We start from the raw sequence: 24,012 nt of genomic DNA, 5'->3' as shown, positions 1-24,012 counted from the left end.
AACTATTTAAAGGAAAGGAAAATAATAATCAAAACAATAATCTACCTGAATTAAGACACGAAATAGAAATCAGTTTTTAGGAAGTAGAGTTAGCCATAAATTTACTCAAAAACAGAAAGTCACCAAGACCAGACGGAATAATCAACGAGCTTCTAAAATACGGAGGAGAAAGTATAACCCTAAAGATGACAAAACTTATACAAAAACAAATATTGCACTGCAAGATACCAGACACATGGAGAAACAGCGTAATGATACCAATGTTCAAGAAAGGAGACAAAGAAGACCAAAACAATTATAGGGTTATAAATCTACCGATCACCGCACTTAAGTTAACCACAAAAGTCCTAACCAACAAAATTAATAAATTAACAACTTTATCAGATGAACAACAAGGATTCAGATCCGGAAGATCCTGCGTACACGCCGTATTTGTACTGAGACAAATCACAGAAAAGGACATTGAGTACAATAAACCAGCATATCTATGTTTTATAGACCTGACAAAGGCTTTCGATTTTCGATCTCATCCAAGTCGAAGACGTCCAAAATAATTACTGTATAGAAGAAACATACCAATCAATATTATACAAACCATCGAAAACATCTATTTTCATAATCGAATACAGGCAAAGATAAATGGAAACTAACGAAGTTTATACCAGTTACCAGTACAAAGCGGAGTCAGACAAGGTGACTCATTAAGCCCACTGCTCTTTAATATAATAATGGACGAAATAATAGAAGCAGTAGGTAAAGGTCTTGGTTACAGAATGGGGAACAAAGAAATCCAAATATTATGTTGCAGACGACGCCGCAATAATCGCCGAGACAGAAGACGATCTCCAAAGATTAACACACATCTTCAATACAACACCCAAGATATACAATATGATAATATCAGCAGAAAAAACCAAATGTATGACAACATCTAAATACCCACTTCGATGTAAAATCGAAATTGATGGGAAAATAATAAAGCAGGAAGCAAGGTTTGGATATCTGGGAATAGATATAACCAGTTACGGAGATGTTGAAGAGGAAGCACGACAATAATTCTTAAAAGCAAGTAAAGCGACGGGATCCCTTAATGACACAATCTGGAAGAACAAACCCCTTAGACAAGACACAAAAACATAAATCTATAAAGCAGCAATTAGGCCTATATTGACATACACGGCGAAGACAAGACCTGACACATCTAAAACGATAGAAACAACAGAGATGAAAACACTCCGACGAATATTAGGGAAAAGTATGTTGGATAGGAAGAGAAGCGGAAACATAAGAAGATCATGCAATGTAGAAGATATAAATGGATGGGTTACAAAACGGAAACAGGAGTGGAACGAACACATTAGTAGAATGGCAGAGGATAGAATAGTACGAATAGCACGAGATAAGTCACCAAATGGACTTAGAAGTATTGGCAGACCAAGAAAAAGATGGTGCGATAACTTAAATAATTTAGGAGGCTAATATTGAAGAAGAAATAGGCTTTAAAGCCTACATACAAGAAGGAAGAAAAAGAAGAAGATGTTTGAAGTATTTTGACTTTCGAGATTTGATGGGGGTCAGAACCTGGGGGTTCGTCTTCATTCTTCTGAGGACTTTCTCATTTGTGACTCGGTTAGTCCACGGCGTTGCAAGACAAGTCTGTATTGTATGAGGATTAATTACTTTGACACCAGATAACAATTATGGGGAAACGTGTATTGTAATAGAAAATCTTACTTATGAAGACATCGTACATCTCGATTCAAGTATAACTGTTATTTTAGATCCGGTATGTTTGTCGTGGGTCCAGAATCAGCAGGTGCTCATCCAGGACCTGTGTGTTATAAAAAAGGTGGACCTTTAACTGTCACGGATGCAAATCTTGCTCTAGGAAGGTTGTTACCAGAATATTTTCCGAATATTTTTGGACCTAAAGAAGATTCTCCTCTAGACAAAGACCAAACTATTGCAGAATTTTTAAAGTTAACAAACGAGATTAATGAGTTTCTTCAAAAAGATAATAAGAATAAGGTAAGATCTTGTCTGTTTTTTTACTAACTTTTTCCCTATTATATTCAGTAGAACTTTAAAAGGTTTTATTTTTCTGTATTTCGTACTAACATTATCAACTCTTTCAACATTTTTCTACTATTTATATTTTCTTAAGAGGATACATCTTTATCAGTTCCCTCTATTTAAAATAAAACTTCATTTATTAATAAATTGATCTAGCTCAATTTTATCATATTATGTTTCGAAATATACCAAAATGTCTAGTAATGTTTGGAACGTCGGAAAGTGTAGTGTACAATAAAAGAAGTGACACTCCAAGAGTAGTAGTAGTAGAGCAATTAACAAGTATTGTAATATTCTTTGCTGTTTTGAATAATAGTTGTAACACCAGCGTCACGATTGAAAGCTATTTTGTAGCAGTCCCACAAAAGGGTGGTATTCTGTAGCATTCGCGCCTTGGATGGACGCTATTTTGTAACATTAACACGTCAAATGACAAAGCCTCGGCGGTGGAAGCCATTTTTGTATAACAGCCCCAGCGCGGATAACAAAGGCAAAAAAAAATAATATGAACTCGACAAATTAAACAAACATGAAAATATACTTAGTGCTACGTAACTTTACGAGTACCTCGGTAGCTCGAAGTCTTCAGAGAACTAGGGGTGTTGATTCTTAATAGATGTTAAATAAAACTAAAACTCAATTGCTCAGGGGGCGCCATAATTAAAATAAAATAAAAGACGAAACATACGTAAAACTTCAAAAAAAAATTAAAGTAACAAGTTAATAAAAATATGTAGTCATCATAAAATACAAACACATTTACATAAACATAAATATATCATGACCTCACCTTAGTGTTCTCAGTTTAATATCATTTAGGAACAAGAGAAAGGGATCAAATAATAATATTATCAAGCAAAAAAACATTATTGCAAAATGAAATAAATTTTATTAAGATTTAAAAAAAATAAAAAAAAAATGAAATGATGGATCTCTTGTAGACAATAGAAGAGATTCTGTTTACAAAAACATTAAAAAGGTTTCCAAACAATAAATTGTCATATAGTCCTGTCCTTATCTTCACGTTGTGGATGTCCAAAGCACGCATTTTTCACTGAATTTAGATAAAGAATAGTACAAAAGTGTTTATTATTTATGAAAAGTTTCAGCAAAATTAAATAAACTTCCAAATAATTGTTCCAAAATAAATAAAATTCGAAATGAGTCTGCTCATATTGACTTTTTAAAATATTTAAATAACTTCTATTTAACTTCTTGAAGTATTTATTATTAATATTGGCACCTAACGCATGACTTTATCCATGACTCTGGTACTTAATCCATAACTGCTTACAAAAAGAAACTTAGGTAGTGTAGTATAAAATAAACTGGTTCTTTGCCTAACAGCGGCATTTGGCTTGTGACTAGGAAGTCACGAAAAGATAACCGTTTCTAACACTATATTTTCAGGAACTTTAAAAACTTGATTAAGAGCTATGTCGGAACTTAATATTCGACCTTAACTTTCTCAGAAAACTAAACTCTTCAGAAAACCGCGCCGTGGCGGCTCCTGCCGAGGCTCTACAAACCTCTCTCTTTGAAAGCTCAAACTTGAATTCTTTTAATCTCAGAACTTGAATCTTTCTCCCCAAACCAAAACGTTTCCTTCCAAGAACCCACTCCATTTCTCATTCTACCCTACTCATCCAATCAACCAATAAGAAAAAAGTTTAATCCTTCCCTCTTTCATTATTGACTAATAAAAAAATAACTAAGCTTCCTACACTTTTTATCGACCAGTAGAAAAAAACAAAACATGCTCTAAGCCCAACCTACATAATAGGGAAACATCAAAAAATCATTTCGCAAGTCAGCAAACCTCCCAGTCCCACAGTTCTAAGTAAAGATATTGCTGAGTCCACAATTAACACATGTGCTCTCTAATAATGATATGAGCACGTTTTGTGTATTTAAACTCCAAAAACCCGGCGCCAAAGGCCATTATAATATACAATGTAACTATTTTTCACATCGCAAACCGACTGTTCTAAGTTCAATTTTCGAGCAATAATATAAACATTGAGTAACCGAATTTAGATATGTCTACAAAATAATATAACGTCTTTCTTTTAACCAGACGGATAAACTCAAATTCTCACGTATTTTTTTGAAACAGAGGTAAATTCAATGAATTTACTTAGCATATGAAGCAATATTTTTATGTCTACAGGGTAAGACAAAAATATGTACGATAAATTTACTATTTGTGGTTTCTGCATAAGGCAAAATAATTGCGTTCTTTTAAACCGTTTCATAGTGATAGTAAAGAATTATAACAATATTTATATTGATTTAACAATAGCATGGCTATAAAGAGTGGATGTTGATGTGATCAGTCGATGCAATCAATGGAAGGCTGAGGTCCAAAAATGGATACAATAAGTTCCGTAAAATGGGGTGAATAGGAACGGTTTTCAACTTTCAACTGAAAAAAATGTCACTAACACCTATTGCAAACATAAAACTAATGCATCGTTATTTGGGTCTTACCTTCCTCTTTTGATATTTAGATGTTAATAAATTAAAAAGTTAATACTTTAATCACAAAAAAATCAATACCTGGTGTTCCTAATCACCCCACCAAGTGGGGTGAATGGGAACACCTGTATTAAAAACTATTGTGTTCTTATTCGTACATTTGTATGGTTAATAAAAACAGGTAAAAAGTGTCTAAGGTGTAAAGTAACATACACAAATAAATATAAAGTTTGTATTGTTGGAAAACTATATTGTTGAAATGAAAAATATTTTTTAAATTCTAATTTGGCATTTTTCTCTGAAATGCTATTAACCAGTTTTTTTAATAGTCTAGGAAACTTGTCTTTAGCTATTGTGGATTCATTCCTGCCTGGTCCTGTTTTTCATTCCTCAAATATTTTGCGCTCTTAGATAAAAAAGTAATTTCTAATACGTGGGGTGAATGGCAACACGGTAAATATTCATCATCATCATCATCCAACCAATTTACGTCCACTGCTGGACATAGGTCTCCCCCAATTGTTTCCACACTTCACGGTTTTGTGCTGATTTTTGCCAGTTTTTACTAATCCGCCTGATATCATCTGTCCATCGTGTAGGCGGCCTTCCTCTACTTCGTTTATCTTCTCTTGGTCTCCACTCCATCAGCCTTCGTGCCCATCTTGAATCTTTCAGCCTGGCGACGTGTCCTGCCCAGTTCCATTTGAGCCTGGTGATACGTTCTACAACATCTGCGATACCGGTTGTTTGTCTGAGATATTCATTTCTTATTTATCCCGTAGAGTTACGACCAGCATGGATCTTTCCATGCGCCTTTCAGCAACCCGCATTTTCGACGCTGTTGCCTTGGTTAGAGTCAGTGTCTCTGCTCCATATGTCATTACCGGTAGCACACATTGGTCAAACACTTGTCTTTTTAAACCGATCGATATACTGCTCCTAAATATGTCTCAGAGCTCCGTAGGCTGCCCAAGCAAGAGTTAATCTTCTTTTTATTTCGCATGTTTGGTTATCTCTGCCAATTCTAATTTCATGACCCAAGTAAATGTACTTTTCCACTAGTTCTACTTCTTGTTCGCGTATAATCAGCTGTCCGCTAGGAATCAGATTAGTCATAAATTTAGTTTTAGAAAAGTTCATTTTCAGGCCTATTTTCCAGCAGATAGCGTCTAACTCATTTAGCATTTTCTTTACTTCTCCTAGGTCATCAGTTATAAGGACTATGTCATCTGCAAAACGAAGATGATTTAACTTTTCTCCATCTATTTTGATCCCTTTATTGTCCCAGTTGAGCATCTTAAAGGCATATTCCAGAACAGTTATGAATAGTTTTGGCGAGAGTGTGTCGCCTTGTCTTACGCCGCGTTCTATGCTTATTTGTTTGGTTTTATCATGTAACTTAACACTCATTGTTGCCTCTTTATAAATATTATAGATGAGTGTACTGTAACGGTAGTCAATGCGGCATTCATTTAGAGCTTCTAAAATGCTATCCAGCTCTATCGTGTCAAAGGCTTTATGAAAATCCACGAATGCTAGGACAAGGGGTTTATTATATTCTATTGACTTCTCAATTAGTAACTTGACTGCCTGCAGATGGTCGTTTGTCCCAAAGTTTGATCGAAATCCAGCTTGTTCTTTTGGCTGGTAAAAATCTAGCTTCTTTTCTACTCTTGATGTCACTACTTTTGTAAAGAGTTTGTATAAGTGGTTTAGCAGGCTAATGGGTCTATAATGTTCTAAGTCTGTCTTATCTCCCTTCTTATGCAAAAGTATTGTTACTGCGTTTTTCCATTTTTCAGGTATCGACTTTTGATGAAGGCATAAGTTGAAGAGATTTTTTATTTTACCTATAAGAATGTGGCCTCCGTTTTTAATGGCCTCTATTACGACTCCATCTTCACCTGGTGCTTTTCCATTTTTCATTTTTCTCAGTGCTTGATGGATTTCGCTAGTGGTTATCTCTGGTAGTATTTCGGAGCCTTGGTTTATTATTTTCTTTGAAACCGCTTCCCTCAGATTATTTTGATTCAGCCTTTGGCTCCTATATAGTTCCAAATAAAATTCTTCTACGATATTTAGTAAATCTTGTCTGTTTGATGTTATTTCGCTGTTTTTATTTTTTAATTGATGTATTTCGCATTTTCCGTTGGTCAATTTCCTTCGTAAAACTTTCAAACTTTTATTTTCTTCTATGGTTTTCTGGATGCTTTGAGTTTTATACTTCCTTAGATCTTTTCTGATTTCCTTTGACACTTTCTTGTTGATGTCTCTTAACGCACTTTTTTCAGTATTTTCGCTTCCTCTCATTTTACTTCGCGTTTTGATTAGTTCTCTAGTTTCTGGGCTTATTTTTTCATCTCTCTTCTTTTTTGGGCAGTTTTTTCGTTGACTTTCTTCAATGGCTCTAATTATGTTTTCATTTAAGTTATTTATACTTTCATCTGAAGTTGTATTTCTTTCCAAAGCAGCGTTTATATGGTGTTGGTATTTATCAATATTTAATGGGGGAGTCCAGGCTTGCAAGGTTTTCTTTTTTATCAAACGATTTCGTTCTTTTTTGAGGTCTATTTTTATTGTGGCTCTTACCATTCGATGGTCACTTCCTGTAGTAAATTTATTTAGGACGCTCACGTCTGTGATAATCTGTTTTTTGTCGCTGATAATGTAATCTAAATATTACAGGATATTATATGTAGGAATAATCTGAAAGGACTTCTGATCCTAGAAGGATTAAGTCTTAAACTAATTTTGTAAAATTTAATTCCATTTGCTTAGTTTATATCGACTTAAGGGCGTAGGCGCAAAATCTTGGTCCAATGCTATTTAATTGGATTAATTTTTTTCGCGAGAAAACTAATAAATATTTTTTACAAATCTAAATGCAGAATGAAAGATTATGTATATTATTACCGAGGGCCGAAAGCCTCTTGGAATAAACAAAAAGTTTCTTCTGAATGAAATATTTGAAATTAAGAATCACACTAAAATTTCTCTTTTTTTTCACCCCTGTATCTTATAAATAAACATAGAAGTTTTCAGGGACTTTCGGCCCTCGATAACAATGCAATCCTTCATTCAGCGTTTAAATTTTTCAAAAATATTTATTAGTTTTCTCAGGATTCGAAAAAAATTAATGCATTTAAATAGTATTGGACAAAAATTTTGCGCTTACCCCCTTATAAAAAATTTAATCACATAATATAATATATCCACAGAGAACGGCAGTTCTCACCAGTGGCGCACAACACCCCTATAAGCGACACTATATATACACGAAATTTTCGATTTTCTAAACCTGACTGAATGGAAAATTGGGCCACATCCCATCTTAAAGATTACGAAAAGACTCGTCCATCCATATGTTACTTCTCCATTTTGCTCCAAGGGTGTGGAATTTACGGCCCTTCCCATTTAAAGCCTGTTTTTCGTTCTCGTCCCCAAAACTCCCAAAAATTTCAAAAATTTAAGCCCGACCTTTGCGGCTTCTGATAGCATAGATCATTACCTTTCCAACGCATGTTTCATTTTGAAAATCGGTTGTACCATCGAAAAGTTATCGAGCTCAGAAATATGACTCAATTTTTATTTAAAAAATGGAAAATGTTTGTGGATATGTATGTTTGTATGTATGTATGTATGTGGAAAAGTTAAACCGATCTGAATTTTTTTTTCTGTGTTTTAAGAGGGCGTGAGGGCCGATTCAGAACCGGTCTAATTTTTGACTTCTGACTACCCGTAAGTTAGCTAGAGGACTAAGTAGATACAAAATAGCATATTTTTTGGGCGTATATATCTTAGGTTCAAGAAAAGACAGGAAAACCGCAAATACACCAAATTAATAGGGTTGAGTTAAGCTTTCAAATGGCCCTTAAGCGATCAAGCTGAAACATACGCACTGCTCACCACAGCCAAAAAACTGAAAAATTAAACTTTGAAAATTTTGGTTTTTCAACAATTACTCAAAATTTCAACCTACGAATTGCGCCAATAACTGAGCGTTTGTAGAAGGACTCAGGACGCGTCTAACGGTGTATACCTTATATCTGGGAAAATTTGAATTTTTAAGTTATAGTTATAATTATGATCAAATCTATTTCGTATGGGAAAAACGGTTTTTCAAGCTCAATAATTCCTGTAATACGTTCAGTTATCATACTCGATCTTGGATGCATCAGATACTACTTGTCAATACGTTTCAAATTCATGTTTAGTGATCAACATCAGGTAATCCGTTCAGAAATTATAGAGCTCCAAAGGTATAATTAGTCCAGGAACTGAATTTTTTCACTTCGCAATTTTTACAGAATGGATAGATTTGTTTAAAAATTTAACAATAAGTAGTGGATAGTCCAAGGATCAAAATATATATGATGCCGAAAGACGCTTTTACCAAGGGGGTAGTTGCCACCTCATCTCGAGGGTGGAAATTTTTTTTTATATTTTGACCGCAAATGCTGGTAAAAATATTAATTATAAACAAAAAATGTTCATTATACATTTTTTTGATAAAATTAATAGTTTTCGATTTATTAGTTATCGAAGCTGTTAGTTTTATATCGGAAAGATTACCAGATAACGGCAGTTCTCGCCAGTGGCGCAGAAATACACCCCCCTACACGCGACATTATTATATACACGAAATTTTCAATTTTCTAAATCTGACTGAATTGAAAATTGTGTTAACTCCCATCTTCAAGTTCAGAAAAAGACTCACCCATTCATGTATCAACCATCCATTTTGGTCCAAGGGTGTCGATTTTACGGCCCTTCCTATTTAGGGTCTGTTTTTCATTCTGGTCCCCAAAACTCCCAAAAACTTCGAAAATTTAAGTCCAACCTTTGCGGTTTCTAATAGAACTGAACATTACCTTTCCAACGCATGTCTAATTTTGAAAATCGGTTATACCATTCAAAAGTTATAGAGCTTAGAAATGTGACTCAATTTTTATTTAAAAAAGGGAAAATGTTTGTGGATATGTATGTATGTGTGTTTGAAAGTTAAACCGATTTGATATTTTTTCTCTGTATTTAAAGAGGGGGTCAGGGCCGATTTAGAACCGGTGTAGTTTGTGACTTTGACCACCCATAAGCCAGCTATAGGACTTTGTAGGTACAAAACGGCATATTTTTTGGGGGTATATATATTCGGATCAAGAAGAGGCATGAGAACCGCAAATATATCAAATCAATAGTGTTGACTTAAGCTTTCAAATAGTGTCCAAGCCGTCAGGATCAGACATACACACGGCTCAGTATAGCCGAAAAACTGAAAAACTAAACTTTGAAAATTTTGGTTTTTCGACAATTACTCAACATTTCAACGTACGAATTGTGCCAATAACTTAGCGTTTGTATAAGGACTCAAGACGAATCTAAAGATGTATACCTCATATCCGGGAAAATTCAAATTTTTAGGTTATAGGCTTCATAAATATGATAAAATCTATTTTCTGTGGGAAAAACGGTTTCGAAAGCTAAATAATTCCTGTACCTAATAGCTTCAGTTATCATACTTGACCTTAGATCCATCAGATACTACTGGTCACTACGTTTCAAACTCATGTTTACTGATCAAAATCGGTTAAGCCGTTTAGAGAAGTTATTAAGATACAAAAGTATAATCCAATTAACGATTATTCCCCAAATGGTTTATGAGTTGTAGTGGTTACGACGCTAAATTTGATCTGGAAACGGGCAATCCGACTTCATTTACCGGCCATATCAATATATTTTTTTTCAATCTATTTCGAATAGAAAAAAATCTAGTGTACATTCGATGGACACTAGATGATTTGGGAGATAATGCAACAAAGGTGACCATTTATAAAGCTTGACGTGTAATAGAGGAACATTGCATTCAACTTCATACATTTAATTTATAAATAACTTTGAAAAACTCCTGATACAAGAATAAAAAACCGCTAAACGCCGTAAAAATGAGTGGCGCATAAAATATTCCAGCTACAAAAGATCTGATATGAATGTTACGTGGCGCGAAAATGGATTTTCATTTGATGCAAAACAAAATTCTAGTTTTATTTTAAAAGATTTTTCCATAATATTTGCTAAATTTGAAGTAAACGCGCCACAAAAGAGTTTCAAAATTCAAACTGTGTCAAAGTTACTCTTTTGTGGCGCGTTTACTTCAAATTTAGCAAATATTATGGAAAAATCCTTTAAAATAAAACTAGAATTTTGTTTTGCATCAAATGAAAATCCATTTTCGCGCCACGTAACATTCATATCAGATCTTTTGTAGCTGGAATATTTTATGCGCCACTCATTTTTACGGCGTTTAACGGTTTTTTATTCTTGTTTTATATATAACTGAAATTTTAAAGAAAAATAATGAGAACAATACTGGGCTACAAGGTAATAGAAGGGGGAGAAATACGAATGAAAACAAATGCCAAAATTGATGAAGAATTAAAGAGAGAAAAGATAGTCAGATACATGAAATCGCTTCGCTTAGAATGACTAGGACATATACAGAGACGCCTACAATCAGATATGGTGAGAAGGATAACTGACTGGACACCACTATGACCCAGGTATAGAGGAAGACCTAGCAGAAGATGGCTGGATGATGTAGAAGAAGACATAAGAGCAATGAATGTGATAGACTGGAATGTTCAGTGCAAGGACAGGAAGAAATGGAAAAGAGTCACGAGAACAGCAAAGACACACAGCAAGCTATAAATGACAGAGTAGTAATCCACCTCATCCTAGAATAGGATTGTAATGCTTACTTACTTTACTTTACTTAATCAGTAGACCCATTAGTACCTTTCGGTGTAGGGCCATTTATAATACAATTCATTAAATTACAATTCAATAAATTACAATATTTTACAATCTTCTGAATTGTCCTAGCTCTTAACGACCTTTCTCCATTCCTTCCTATTGGATGCCATCTGTGTTGCTTCCTGCCAAGTCTTACCCTTACTCTGCAGTATCTGCGAAATGTCACTGTTCCATTCTTTGATGGGCCTTCCTCTTCTATTCTTACCTATTGGTTTGGCTTCCCACACTCTTTTCACTTGTCTATCATTGTCCATCCGGGTTAGATGTCCGAACCATGCCAATTTTTCTTCTTGATTGAGTCCAGTATCGGCTTGATTTTGAGTCTTTCTCTTATTTCTTCATTTCTGATTCTATCTGTTCTTTTTACTCCTATCGTTCTTCTGAGGTATTTCATCTCTGCTGACTGTATTCTGCTCTGGTGTCTTTTGTTTAATATCCAATTTTCTGCTCCATATGTCACCGTAGGTCTATATATTGTTTTGTATATTGTCATCTTGGTCTTTGTTGATATTTCTTTGTTATTAAGGAATCCTCTATTTAGTGCTTGGAATAGTTTTCCTGTGTTTTCCATTCTTTTGTTAAGATCGTCCTCTATGTCTCCTTTGTTGTTGATTACTGTTCCTAAGTATTTGTATGAATTTGTCTGTATTAATTGATGTTGGTCTATCATTATTTCTATTTGATCTTCCGTCCCTTGTTTCCTTGATATTTTCATTATCTGAGTCTTCTCTTTGTTTACGTTTAAGTTGTATTTGCTTGCTCCTAGGTTCCATTTCTATAAGTTGTATTTCAGTTTTTCTGCTGTTTCCGCAATTAATACTATGTCGTCTGCAAATATACACATCTCAGCGTTTATCATTTGCATTCTGTTCCAACCTATGCAGTATTTCTTGAAAGTTTTCTTACATTCTTTCACTATCTCATCTATTACATTTATGAATAGCACTGGGCTGAGACTTCCCCCTTGTCTAACTCCTTGAGTTGTTTCAAATGGTTCTGACTGTATATTTAACAGTCTTACTGTATTTGTTGTTTTCATGTATATACTCTTTGTTGCTTCTATCAGTTCTTCGCTTACTTCCTTCTTCTTTAGGCTTTCCCATATATCTTTTCTTTTGACTGAGTCGAAGGCTTTTTCCATGTCTATAAAGCTCAGGTATATTTCTCTATTTTTCTTTAATGCTTTTTCTATTACTTGTTGCATGGTAAATATATGGTCTTGTGTGTTGTGTCCTTTCCTGAATCCACTTTGTACGTCCTCTAATTTATGTTCTATTTCTTTTCTGATTTTCCTTTCTATTATGGTTTCGTATACTTTTGCTGCTACACATAGTAGTGATATACCTCTATAGTTCTTACAGTCTCTTGTGTTTCCTTTTTTGTATATAGGTATAATTACTGCATTTGTCCATTCTCTGGGTATTACTTTTCTCTTCCATATTAGGTTATATATGTATAACAATTTTTCTTTTGCTTTTATTCCTATATATTTCATCATTTTTGGTGCTACTTCATCGCTTCCTGGTGCTTTTCCAATCTTTATCTTTCTTATTGCTTCTTCTAGTTCTTCTTTTTCTATAGTTTCTGGATTTTCCGTGTTTCTTATGGATACTCTCTTTATGTGGCTTTCCTTCTCCATTGTGTTCACTTGATTTCCATTCAGTAACAGCTGGAAATGTTCCCTCCATCTTTCCATTATTGTTTTATCGTCATTTATTATTATTCCTTCCTTGTTCATTATTTGTTTCAGTTTCGTTTCTTTGTTGCTTCTTAGGTTTTTCAGTGTTCTATAAAATAATTTTACGTTTTCTGTGCTGTTTTCTTCCATTTTTTCTCCGAATTTTTCCCAACTTTTCTTTTTCTCTTTCCTAACTATCTCTTTAACTTTTGTTCTTTTTCTCTTATAATTTTCATATTTTTGTTGTGTTTTGTCTTGTATGTATTCTTTCCATAATTTCTTCTTTTCTTTTATTTCTCTTTTCACTTCATCGTTCCACCAAGACGTTCGTTTCCCTCTGTTGTTATTTCTTGTGGTTCCACATATTGATTTAGCTGTTTTTATCATCGCATTTTTAAATTTTCCCCATTCTTCTTCTATTGTTTCTGTTATTATATGTTCATTGTCTATTTCTTTCTCTAGCCCTTCTGTGTATCTTATTTTCGTTGTTTCTTCCCTTAGTTTATAAATTTTTATTATTTCTTTGTGTTCTCTGTTTATGTTCTCATTTCTTTTATTTCTTTTCTTTTGCTTTTGAATGTGGTTTCTAGTAGATAGTGGTCACTACCAATTTCATAACTCCTTTTCACCCTTACGTCTCTTATCCAGTTCTTCTCTGTTTTTTGCACTATAGTATAGTCTATAATTGATTGTTCGTCTCTTGATTTGACTTCTCTTGTGATCTTGTGTATCCTTTTATGTTGGAAGTGTGTGTTCATAATCACCAGGTTATTGTCTAGACAGAATTCAAGTAGTAATTTTCCATTTTTGTTTATTTTTTCCTCCCCATACGGTCCGATGACATTGTTCCATTTTTCTGCTTCTTTCCCCACTCTACTGTTCATGTCTCCTGTGATCACCATTTTCTCTGTACAATCATTTATCACTTCTTGTAATTTGTCCCAGAACTCATTCTTTTCGTTTTTTGTTGCGTCTTCATCTGGTCCATAGCATATGATTAGGTTTGTATTGGTTTCCTCTGTATCCATATATATGTCTACTCTTAGTATACGTTCGTTGTAATATATCCAATTTTTTACTTTGTTGATACTATCCTTCTTAATCAGGCACGCTACTCCTGCCTGAGCTCTCTTCGTTTCTTCCACTCCACTGTATATTAGTAACATTCCGTTTTCTAATATTATTGATCCTCTTCCTTTTTTCTTTGTCTCTGTTATAGCTACTATTTCAATGTTCTTATCTCTAATTTCTTCCCCCAGTTCTATTTCTTTCCCATTTATACCTCTTACATTCCATGATGCCATTTTCAAAATTGTTCTGTTCTTTTCTATGTTTAAGTTGTACTTCAATTTGTTTTTCCTTACGTTTGTGTTATTATCTTTAAATCTGGTCATGTCCCTGTTCTTTGCCTGTTTTGTTTCTCGGTCCATCATTGTGTTTTCTACAGCTAGTTTTTTGAACAAGTTGGTTCTGTATTGTATGTTACTTTTTCTATCCGGCTTGTTTTTTGGTTCCATTTCCACTTAATGTCTTCAATAATTATGAATCCATATCCAATTTTTGTCCTTTTCCCATTAGTCTTTTCCTCTGCTGCTATCTTCCTAAGGTTTCTTTGTATTTCTATCTCTTTTAATGTTAGGTCACATTCTATATATACTCTATGTTGTTTATAGCTCATTAGTTTACCCTTGGCTTTCAGTATTTTCATTTTATCTTCGAATTTTTTACATTCTATAACACACATTGTTTCATTTATCTTTTGTACCCTTTTTATTTCTGATTTTACTCCCATTTTTGCTTCTATGAAGTTCTCTATTTGCTCTGTTCCTATTGTGTCTAGTGGTAAGCCTCTCATTATTAGGTTATTTTTCTTCTTTTCTTTCTGACATGCTTCCAAGGTTATTTCTATTTTATCTATTTTTTGTTTCATCGTAGCCATTTCTTTCTTTAGATTTTCATTTTCTCTTATTATTTCTTTCATTTGCAATTTGTATTCATTATTTTCCTTCCTAATTTCTTTTAGTTCCTCAATCATATTACCCATTGTATTTTTTATATCTTCCAGGTCTTTGTTTTTCTTTTTGTTATCGCTTGCTAATTGTCTCATTAGTTCCATCATTTCGTTCTGGCTGCTGGTTTCATTCGTTGATGGTTTCGACCTGTCTGGTGTTCGGTTCACTTTTCTACTCCTGCTAAATATATCTGGCTCCTCTTTGCTTTTTCTTTTACCGTCCTCATTAATGCTATCATTACCATCCGCCATCTTTCTTCCTATTCAAATTATTAAAGTAGGTATGTATTTATAGATACAAATATTAAATCAAATTAAAACCTACTTGATTAAATCAAATTAATTAAATTTTTTACTTTAATTACAAAATATTTATATATTATTCAATTTTTTTTTACTTTAATTATAAAACTATTTAAATACCATTTAATATCTTATTTATTTATTTATATCAACAATTAATGTTCACTTGAATAAATTAGATTTATCAACAATGTCTTCTTCTTATCTTCAATATCTCCTTATTCTTCGATATCTTCTTATTCTTCAATATCTTCTTATTCTTCAATATCTTCTTGTTTTCGTTCAGAAAGCCGACTCTGTATTTTTCGATAGATAGATACCGAAGTACCTTAATTATAATTAAATCAATTTATTAGTAATTACCACTGCTGAAAGCAGCTTCGGCTAGTCCACCCATAGGACCTTGACTTCTTATCAGTGCCAAAAAACTTGACTATGACTGTAATTATTTTACTGTTAGTAGTTAAAATATAATTTTATTAAAACTAGGTTAGATTAATAATGTATGGATCTTACTTTCAATATTCTTTTTAAATTTACACTGTAATTTCTTAACTCACTTATTTACACTTTGCAAATAATTTGGTGATTTTTCTGCTCGCAAAGTTTCAGTATTTGAAGTTTTTTGCGGAGCTGATTTAAATCGACCTCACTGTCTCTTTACCAGGACCGGTTCCCATGCTTACTTAATGAATGAATAATATATTAGCAATCACTAGTTTTGAAAATGTTGTTCTGAAGCTATTTTCTTGTGGCATTTTTACAATTTTAACTATTTATATTGTATTGTATAGTATTTTGTATTTTGACAACGGCACCAGATTTGGGCGTCGAAACGTTAATAAAAATCATTTTTTAATAATATTGTGGCTTATTTCCCATTATAAATAGTTAACATTAGTTTTGAAGTGAAAACTATTTTTTAGCTAAATTTCATGTAGCTGATGAAATCTAGCCGTTAAAGATGTAATAAGTCAATTTACCAGGATAATTATTTCATTTCTAACAGAGTAAAAGACATTAAATATTACTAACAAAGGTCCAAAATGTTTATTTCATGCAATAGTAATGATTGATAACAAAATTATTTTTAATACTAGGTATTAAAACCAATCCACGTTTAAATTGTGATCTTGATTTTACCAACCAGACATCATTGAAATGAATAACCTCATACCATCCATAATAAATTTTGTTTAAAATTTTTTTTTGTAACCTATTCCTGATTTTTATTATCTTTTCAGGACAGCATGTCTATTGAAGAAGTGGCGATGGGATTTGTAAGAGTAGCTAATGAAGCTATGTGTAGACCTATTAGAGCTCTAACTCAAGCCAAAGGTTATGATACTGCACGGCATGCTTTAGCTTGCTTTGGAGGAGCTGGAGGTCAACACGCTTGTGCTATTGCGAGATCTCTCGGAATGTCAACTGTATTTGTACACAAATATGCAGGTATATATTTTGACGATATATCTACCCCTTCCTTTTATAGCTAAACATCGGTTTTATTTAAGAACATTTTCTTCAGTGCGTTCCGTATTTCATCTGTTGATAAATCAGGCATAAATTCCAATCCTTGGTTGACTAATCATTTTCCTGCATTTTCTATTAGGTGCTCATACTGCTCATCATGGTTTCGTTGACTTCTTCTACCTTATAGAAACCTTCTACTACTTTTAGTAATTCATCTCTTATGGTGATGATATTTCCATCTTTATCCTTTAATTTCATTACTTCTGTTTTTCCATTTCTGTATTTTCTCCTTACCTTAGAACTTTGAAGCTCTTGTTATCTTCAATCGTTTGTTGGATTTGTTCACTTGTATGCTTTCGGTTGTTAGTCCCAATAGATTTTTTGTATTCTAACACTTTCTCACACATTCTAACACATCTCTGTAAGTTCATGGTGGTCTTTGCTTCTATTACTTTGCATTTTTCTCATCTCTTCTATTGATACTTGCGGTTGGGAGTTATTCTTTGGTTATATGATTTCTTTTGGTATTGTATCTCCTGATGTTTCTTTATACCTTCTATTTTAACGAAATTCAGGGCAATGCCATTTAGGTTTGTATTTTTATTACTTTCGAGAATGCTGTTGATATATTCTACAAATGCATTTATATTATATGGCTCTGTCCAGGTAGGTATAGATTTCCTTTTAAATTCTCTCTCTCTTATTGACGTTTTTACCATTCTGTGGTTGATATCCTGTTGAATATTGGTTTAGGACTGTAAAATCTCTAAAATTTGCCTCTGTTGAGTGATCACAAAATCAATTTCGTTACCAGTTTTTCCAATCGGGTTCTGCCACGTTTATCTCCAATGACGAAGCAAGTTTTCAATCCTAATAGTAAATTAATAATATTGAAAAATATTAAAAATCACTAAAAATTTTTAAATTGAAAACTTATTGGTACATTTTCATGGTAACACCTCCAAGACTTCTATAATTTGCAAGTCATATGGATGCTGCAGTGAAGACGAAAGGGAAGGAATTCTACACCTTGCAATTCAAATCCCCCGTCTGCAGCCGGCAAAGTTCCAACTGAAAAATGCACCTGGTTACTCTACGGAGTAATACGAAAAATAAAATAAAATAAAAATGTGTACCATTTTTATTCGGTTGCAATGCGAAGGCAAACCAATCTTACTTTTCAATTAGAATACGGAGTGCAGTCCAGTTCCTTTAACCGCGATTTTCTGCTCTTATTGGAGCTTTATCAATACAAATGGTATACATTTTTATTTTATTTTATTTTTCGTATTACTCCGTAGAGTAACCAGGTGCATTTTTCAGTTGGAACTTTGCCGGCTGCAGACGGGGGATTTGAATTGCAAGGTGTAGAATTCCTTCCCTTTCGTCTTCACTGCAGCATCCATATGACTTGCAAATTATAGAAGTCTTAGAGGTGCTACCATGAAAATGTACCAATAAGTTTTCAATTTAAAAATCTTTTAGTGATTTTTAATATTTTTCAATATTATTAATTTACTATTAGGATTGAAAACTTGCTTCGTCTTTCAATTGCCAGATGGCGCTTGCCACCTATTATCATCACTTTGGTTGCGATGTGTGGGAAAACCTCTCGATGCAATTTAGTTGGAGTATGGAGAACAGTGCCTACGTTCCTTCTGATGAGGCTCCAATAAGAGCAGAAAATCGCGGTTAAAGGAACTGGACTGCACTCCGTATTCTAATTGAAAAGTAAGATTGGTTTGCCTTCGCATTGCAACCGAATAAAAATGGTACACATTTTTATTTTATTTTATCTCCAATGTTCTCTTTTGTACAAGAAGTTCTTCATTTTGAATAGATTTTTTCCAGCTGGAAACTAAGTAAAGTTTCGCCGTTTTATTCCTGTTTCCCAAACCAAATTTTCACAGTGATATTTCTATATCATCTGCCTTTCTTCCCAGTTTAGCGGTAAAGTCACCACAAATTATGGTATATTGTGTTATTGTATCATTTAGGGCTAAAGTAATCTCGTCGTAAATTTTTTCTATTTGATAGTCCGTACGGTCACTGTTGGGGCATATACTTCTACGATTTTTAAAGTATATTTTTCACTAAGTTTTAATGTCAAGGAAGCTAGTCTGTTAGAGAAAATTGTTACTGTAATAATGTTGTTTTCATGTTTTCTGTGCACGAAGAAACTAACGCCTTCCATTTTTTTAGTTTCACTACCGACCTGATATGTAAGTGACCTGATTTCAGTTTTTCCACGTTTTCCCCTATTGATAGAGATCTAGAATTATATATGGCGACGTTGAGTTTTACGGGTTTTCTAAGTTTAGTATGTTTGCTTGTCCTAATCTGTTTCTTCCAGAATCCGTGGAACAAACTAGCAGTATATTGCGAGATTCTGGATATCTGTCCCTACTCGCATGGAGCAATACATTGTGAGAAAATGACATTTTCATTTTATTTTAGAGGTTGTATGGCTTGATTTTAAAACTTGCCGCGCTGCCAAGACATGTTGTCCGGTTTTTGATGGAATTACGTTTCCTATTTTACAGTTATTAGTAGTTATTAACGCTGATCCTAAGTCGCGAGAGCTTCGTTTGTGATAGCAGAGTTCACCAACGTGAAGACGAGGTTGATATTTGAGTGAAAGAAGACATTTGAGACGCATAACTACTCCAATAGAAAGTTAAAATAATGTTCATGAAATAGGTATAAATACCCATGGAATAATATGCATTTATGCTTTCTACTTTCTACTAGTTTGTATAGATGTTTACATTTTACTGATTTCTAAAACCTACATATTTCATGACTAAATATTTTTTGTTGAAACGTTTATTCAGCAATCTCTTAGTTATAAAAATTCTAACAATAAACGTCTTTGGGGTTTGAAGTAAAAAAAATTGACGTTAAAGAGGTCAGTCCAATACATATATCTAAAATATAAACACAATTACGGTGAGTTATAAAACTTATTTATAAATAAGGTCCAGTGGATTTTTACGTTTTAGTCTGTGAGTTTGTTGACTATTATCAAGCAAGTTTATTGCCAGGGCATTTGGATAATTTTCTAGGCGTTTTTTGTACTGAACACTGCACTGAGCTATCATTCACTGATCGTAGTTACTTCTAGATCACAATAAATGTTTTTGTTAGACACGAACCATGGGGCTTCTGTTACAGAGTGTAACACTTTAGATTGTAATCTTTCCATTATGGATATGTTGGATTTTGCTGCTGTATCACATAGCTGAATCCCATAGGTCCAGAAAGGTTTGAGTATTGTATTGTATACCAACAGTTTGTTACGTATAGACAACTTCGATGTTCTGCCCAGGATTCAATAACGTTTACGAAATTTTAAGTTTAACTGTTGCATGTTGGCGCTTCCAATCCCAATCCATATATGGGTTTTCCATATCAAAGTTTTGTCCAGGTGCATTCCAAGGTATTTAACGCTTTCGGCTTGTGGAATTGCTTTGTTATTTATTTCTATAATAGGCGATATTTTACGACATTTTGTAAATATGATATGTTGTGATTTTGATTCGTTGATCTTTATGCGCCATTTCTTTGTTCACTTTTAGATGTCCCTAATATACCTTTAAAAAGATTCGGTAGCTGTTGCGGGATTTTCATTTGTGATTAACATAGCTGTATCGTCTGCAAATATAGTCGTTACATTTTCATTTGTTGGTATGTCGTGTATAAATATCAAATATAATATAGGACTCAGAACACTACCTTGAGGGACTCCAGATCATATAGGGTAGATTTTGATGTATCTGCTTCTTGCTTGACACGGTAGTAGGTATCTTCCTTCTAAATATGTTCTCAGTATAGTACACATTGACTCAGGAACGTTTATTTTTATTTTGAAGAGCAGCCCTTCATACCAGATTTTATCAAAAGCCTGACTGATGTCTAGAAAAAGTACAGAACAGTATTTTTTTTCTTCAAAAGTTCTTCTTCTTCTTCTTCTTCTTGTAATACAACTATGTCCTGTTTCTTCTGTTACAGTCTTTGATCAGGAATTCCAACTCTCATACCATCGTTTTTTGGGTCTCACTATGGGTCGCTTGGTATTGGGCTTCTGTGTTTTCGCCCAATGCGCCATACGTTCAGGATCCATCCGATCTACGTGGTCTCTCCACATGCGTCGTCGCGCTCTTGTCCATCTCACTACGTCTTGAACGCCTAGCTCTCTCAATGTGTCTTCGTTTCGTATTCTATCTCTGAGTGTGATACCTCTTATGGATCTTAGGGTCTTCATTTCTGTTGTTCTCATTATTTGTTTGGTCTTTGCTGTCTCGGCCCTTGTCTCAGCTGCGTATGTCAGTACGGGTCTAACACATGTCTTATAAATGCGGACTTTGCTTTCGGTGCTCATATATTTATTCCGCCAGATTATATCCTTCAGGAAACCAGATATTCTCGCTGCTTTCGTTGCCTGCTGTTTTGATTCTTGCCACAGATGCCTGTCGCTAGATATTTCCACACCTAAGTATCTACAATCCATTACCTGTTCGATTATATGGTCGTCCACTACTAATTTACATCTAATTGGGTTCCTGGATATTACCATCGATTGGGTTTTCTCTTTGGATGATGTCAGGTTATACTTTTCGGCGGTTATTTTGAATTTTTGTAGTAGGCGTTGTAAGTCATCTTCGTTTTCGGCTATTAAGATTGCATCATCTGCGTAGCAAAGTATTCTCATGGTTCGGTTACCCATTTTGTATCCCTGATTCATTATGTTAACACTACCTATAACTTCATCCATTATTAAATTAAATAGTCATGGACTGAGGCTGTCCCCTTGTCTAATGCCTGTATTGATTTTGATTTCTTCCGTGAGCCCGTGTGTGGTTTTAATTCGTGTTTTGTTGGATCTGTTGAGCTCTTTGATTATGTTTCTATACCTCTGACCTATGTTTTTCTTTTCAAGGATAGTGAGCACGTCCTTTAATCGTACTCTGTCGAATGCTTGTTTCAGATCTACAATGCATGTGAACATGGGCTTGTCGAATTCTATTGATTTCTCAACTAATTGTCGCATTATGAAAATAGCGTCTACTGTAGATCTGTTTGGGCGAAAACCCTGTTGTTCTTCCGATACACCGGCTTTCTTATATATTTTTTGAGATAGAATTTTTGTCAATAGTTTTGATGTAGAATTGAGTAGTGTAATTTCTCGGTAGTTCGTAGGATCTGTCTTTACGCCTTTCTTGTAGATGGGTATTGTTATACTCTCTCTCCATTCCTCTGGTACTGTCATGTTGTTTACAATTTTTTGGAATAATATTGTTATCTCTTCTATTATTTTTGTACCTCCGTATTTAATTAATTGATTTGGTATATTATCCGGACCTGGTGATTTTCTATTTTTTTATCTTTTGATTGCTTCGTTTAATTCTTCTTGGGTGATGTTGTCATTCTCTGTTTCTTCTTGGTGAATGTTTTGTAGGCCATTTCTTTCTACTTCATTATTATCGTCGTTATCGTCTTTGTATAGATTCTCAAAATGAGTCACCCATTCTTCTGGTTTTATTGCGTTAATTTGTAATTATTCGGTAACCGGCTTCTTCCTGTTCCTCAACATGTTCCATACCTTCCTTTGACCTCCTCGTAAATCATGTTCCATGTCATTTGAGAATTTTTCCCAATATATTTGTTTTAGACCTTTGATTCTGTTAGTTGTTCTATTTCTTTCTGATTTATATCTTTGATACTTTTCTGGGGTCCTATTGTTAATATATCTTACGTATGCATCTTTCTTCTCTTTTGCTAAATCTTTGACTTCCTGTGTGAACCATGGTTTTTGATTTCTGCCGCTGTTTAAGTCAATTGTTCGTTCTCCAATGGCTTCTTTTGCACTACTAGTTATATGATTTTTTATTTTTTCCTATGCTTCGTTTATATTGTCTGTGATTTCAACAGGGCTAAGATTGATCTTTTCCTCAAGTCTTTTTTGGTAGAGATCCTTAGTACTTTCGTCTTGTAGGGATTCTATGTTGAACTTGGTGATGTAGTTAGGTGGTTTCTTTCTCTCTATTATGTACGCGTGACGGTACTTACATATGACCATTCCGTGTTGCGTTCCCACATTCGCAGACGTCATTGTGCGTACGTCAAGTACTTCCCGTGGGTGAACTTTTCTGTTTGTTATCACATAGTCAATCATCGATCTGTGGCCCCTTGTGTTAGTGAATGTATATTTATGTTGTTCTTTGTGGTCAAAGTATGTATTGTTGATCGCAACTCGTTGTGTGCACATATCTCTATTAGTGAATTTCCGTTATCATTTGTTGGTGCTTCGTTGAACTTGTGCATTATTCCTTGGATGGGTGTATTTCCTATTTTTGAGTTGAAATCTCTCAACAAGAATATTTTTTCTGTTTCTGGCAATCTGTCTAGGGTCTCTCATTCTTTGGTTTGTTTACATCTGGTGCATAAATGCTAACAATATGGATTTTTTCATTAGCTAACTTCATTGAAATATCCATTATATGCTGGTTGGTGTAATTAACCTCTTCGATGTTATTTTCAAATTTCCTGTTTACTAATATGCCAACACCTGCTTGTGCTCTGATGTTCTTGTCTACTCCGCAGTAGCAGAATATATGATTTCTATATACTGTGTTACCTTTACCCTTTTTCTTTGTCTCTGAGACTGTACATATGTCTATTTTGTGCTTTTCTACTTCTAATATAATTTCTTGGTCTTTAGCGTTCCACGATGTAGTGTTCCAGCATGCCAATCGTAGAATATTTCTCTTCAAGTTTTTTTCCACATTCGTTTTTTCCGTTTTCTCGCTAGGTCGTCATCGTTATTCCATCCAGTATCCGACGCTACTGTTCCAGTTCTTTGAGCATTGTTTTCTTGTACGAAGGGTAGATTGCTAGCCTTGCTCTTCAACCCTCCTCCTTTACCCGGGATTGGGACCGGCAGTGATGGTAACTTCTGAGCTACTCGATTCACCCAGCATCATCACCCTAGGCAGAGTCTTCAAAAGTTTTATTTACTATATCAACGACTCTATGAACTTGCTCCATTGTTGAATGCTTCTCTCTGAAACCAAACTGGTGATCCGGAAAAAGATTATTATCAGTTATTATCTTCATAAGTCTTGTCGCTAATAGCTTCTCAAATAGTTTAGCTAGTACCGGTAAGAGACTAATAGGACGATAGGAGGTA

The 24,012-nt window shown here is 34.1% G+C and overlaps 1 protein-coding gene across 2 annotated transcripts in view; it reads left to right on the top strand.

The window, feature by feature from the left end:
- The window catches only part of LOC126884042 (5-oxoprolinase), a 657,750-nt gene that overhangs the window by 99,704 nt on the left and 534,034 nt on the right, over nucleotides 1–24,012 (top strand). For both annotated transcript variants that reach the window (XM_050649831.1, XM_050649830.1), the window contains exons 7-8: nucleotides 1,782–2,028; nucleotides 16,595–16,802. In XM_050649831.1, the coding sequence (XP_050505788.1) occupies nucleotides 1,782–2,028; nucleotides 16,595–16,802 (455 nt within the window). The remainder of the gene's footprint in view (nucleotides 1–1,781; nucleotides 2,029–16,594; nucleotides 16,803–24,012) is intronic.

The sequence above is a fragment of the Diabrotica virgifera genome, chromosome 4 (assembly GCF_917563875.1).
Source record: "Diabrotica virgifera virgifera chromosome 4, PGI_DIABVI_V3a".
Lineage (NCBI taxonomy): Eukaryota > Metazoa > Arthropoda > Insecta > Coleoptera > Chrysomelidae > Diabrotica > Diabrotica virgifera.
Note: the sequence above shows the minus strand (reverse complement) of the source record. Positions and strands in the feature narration are given on the sequence as shown.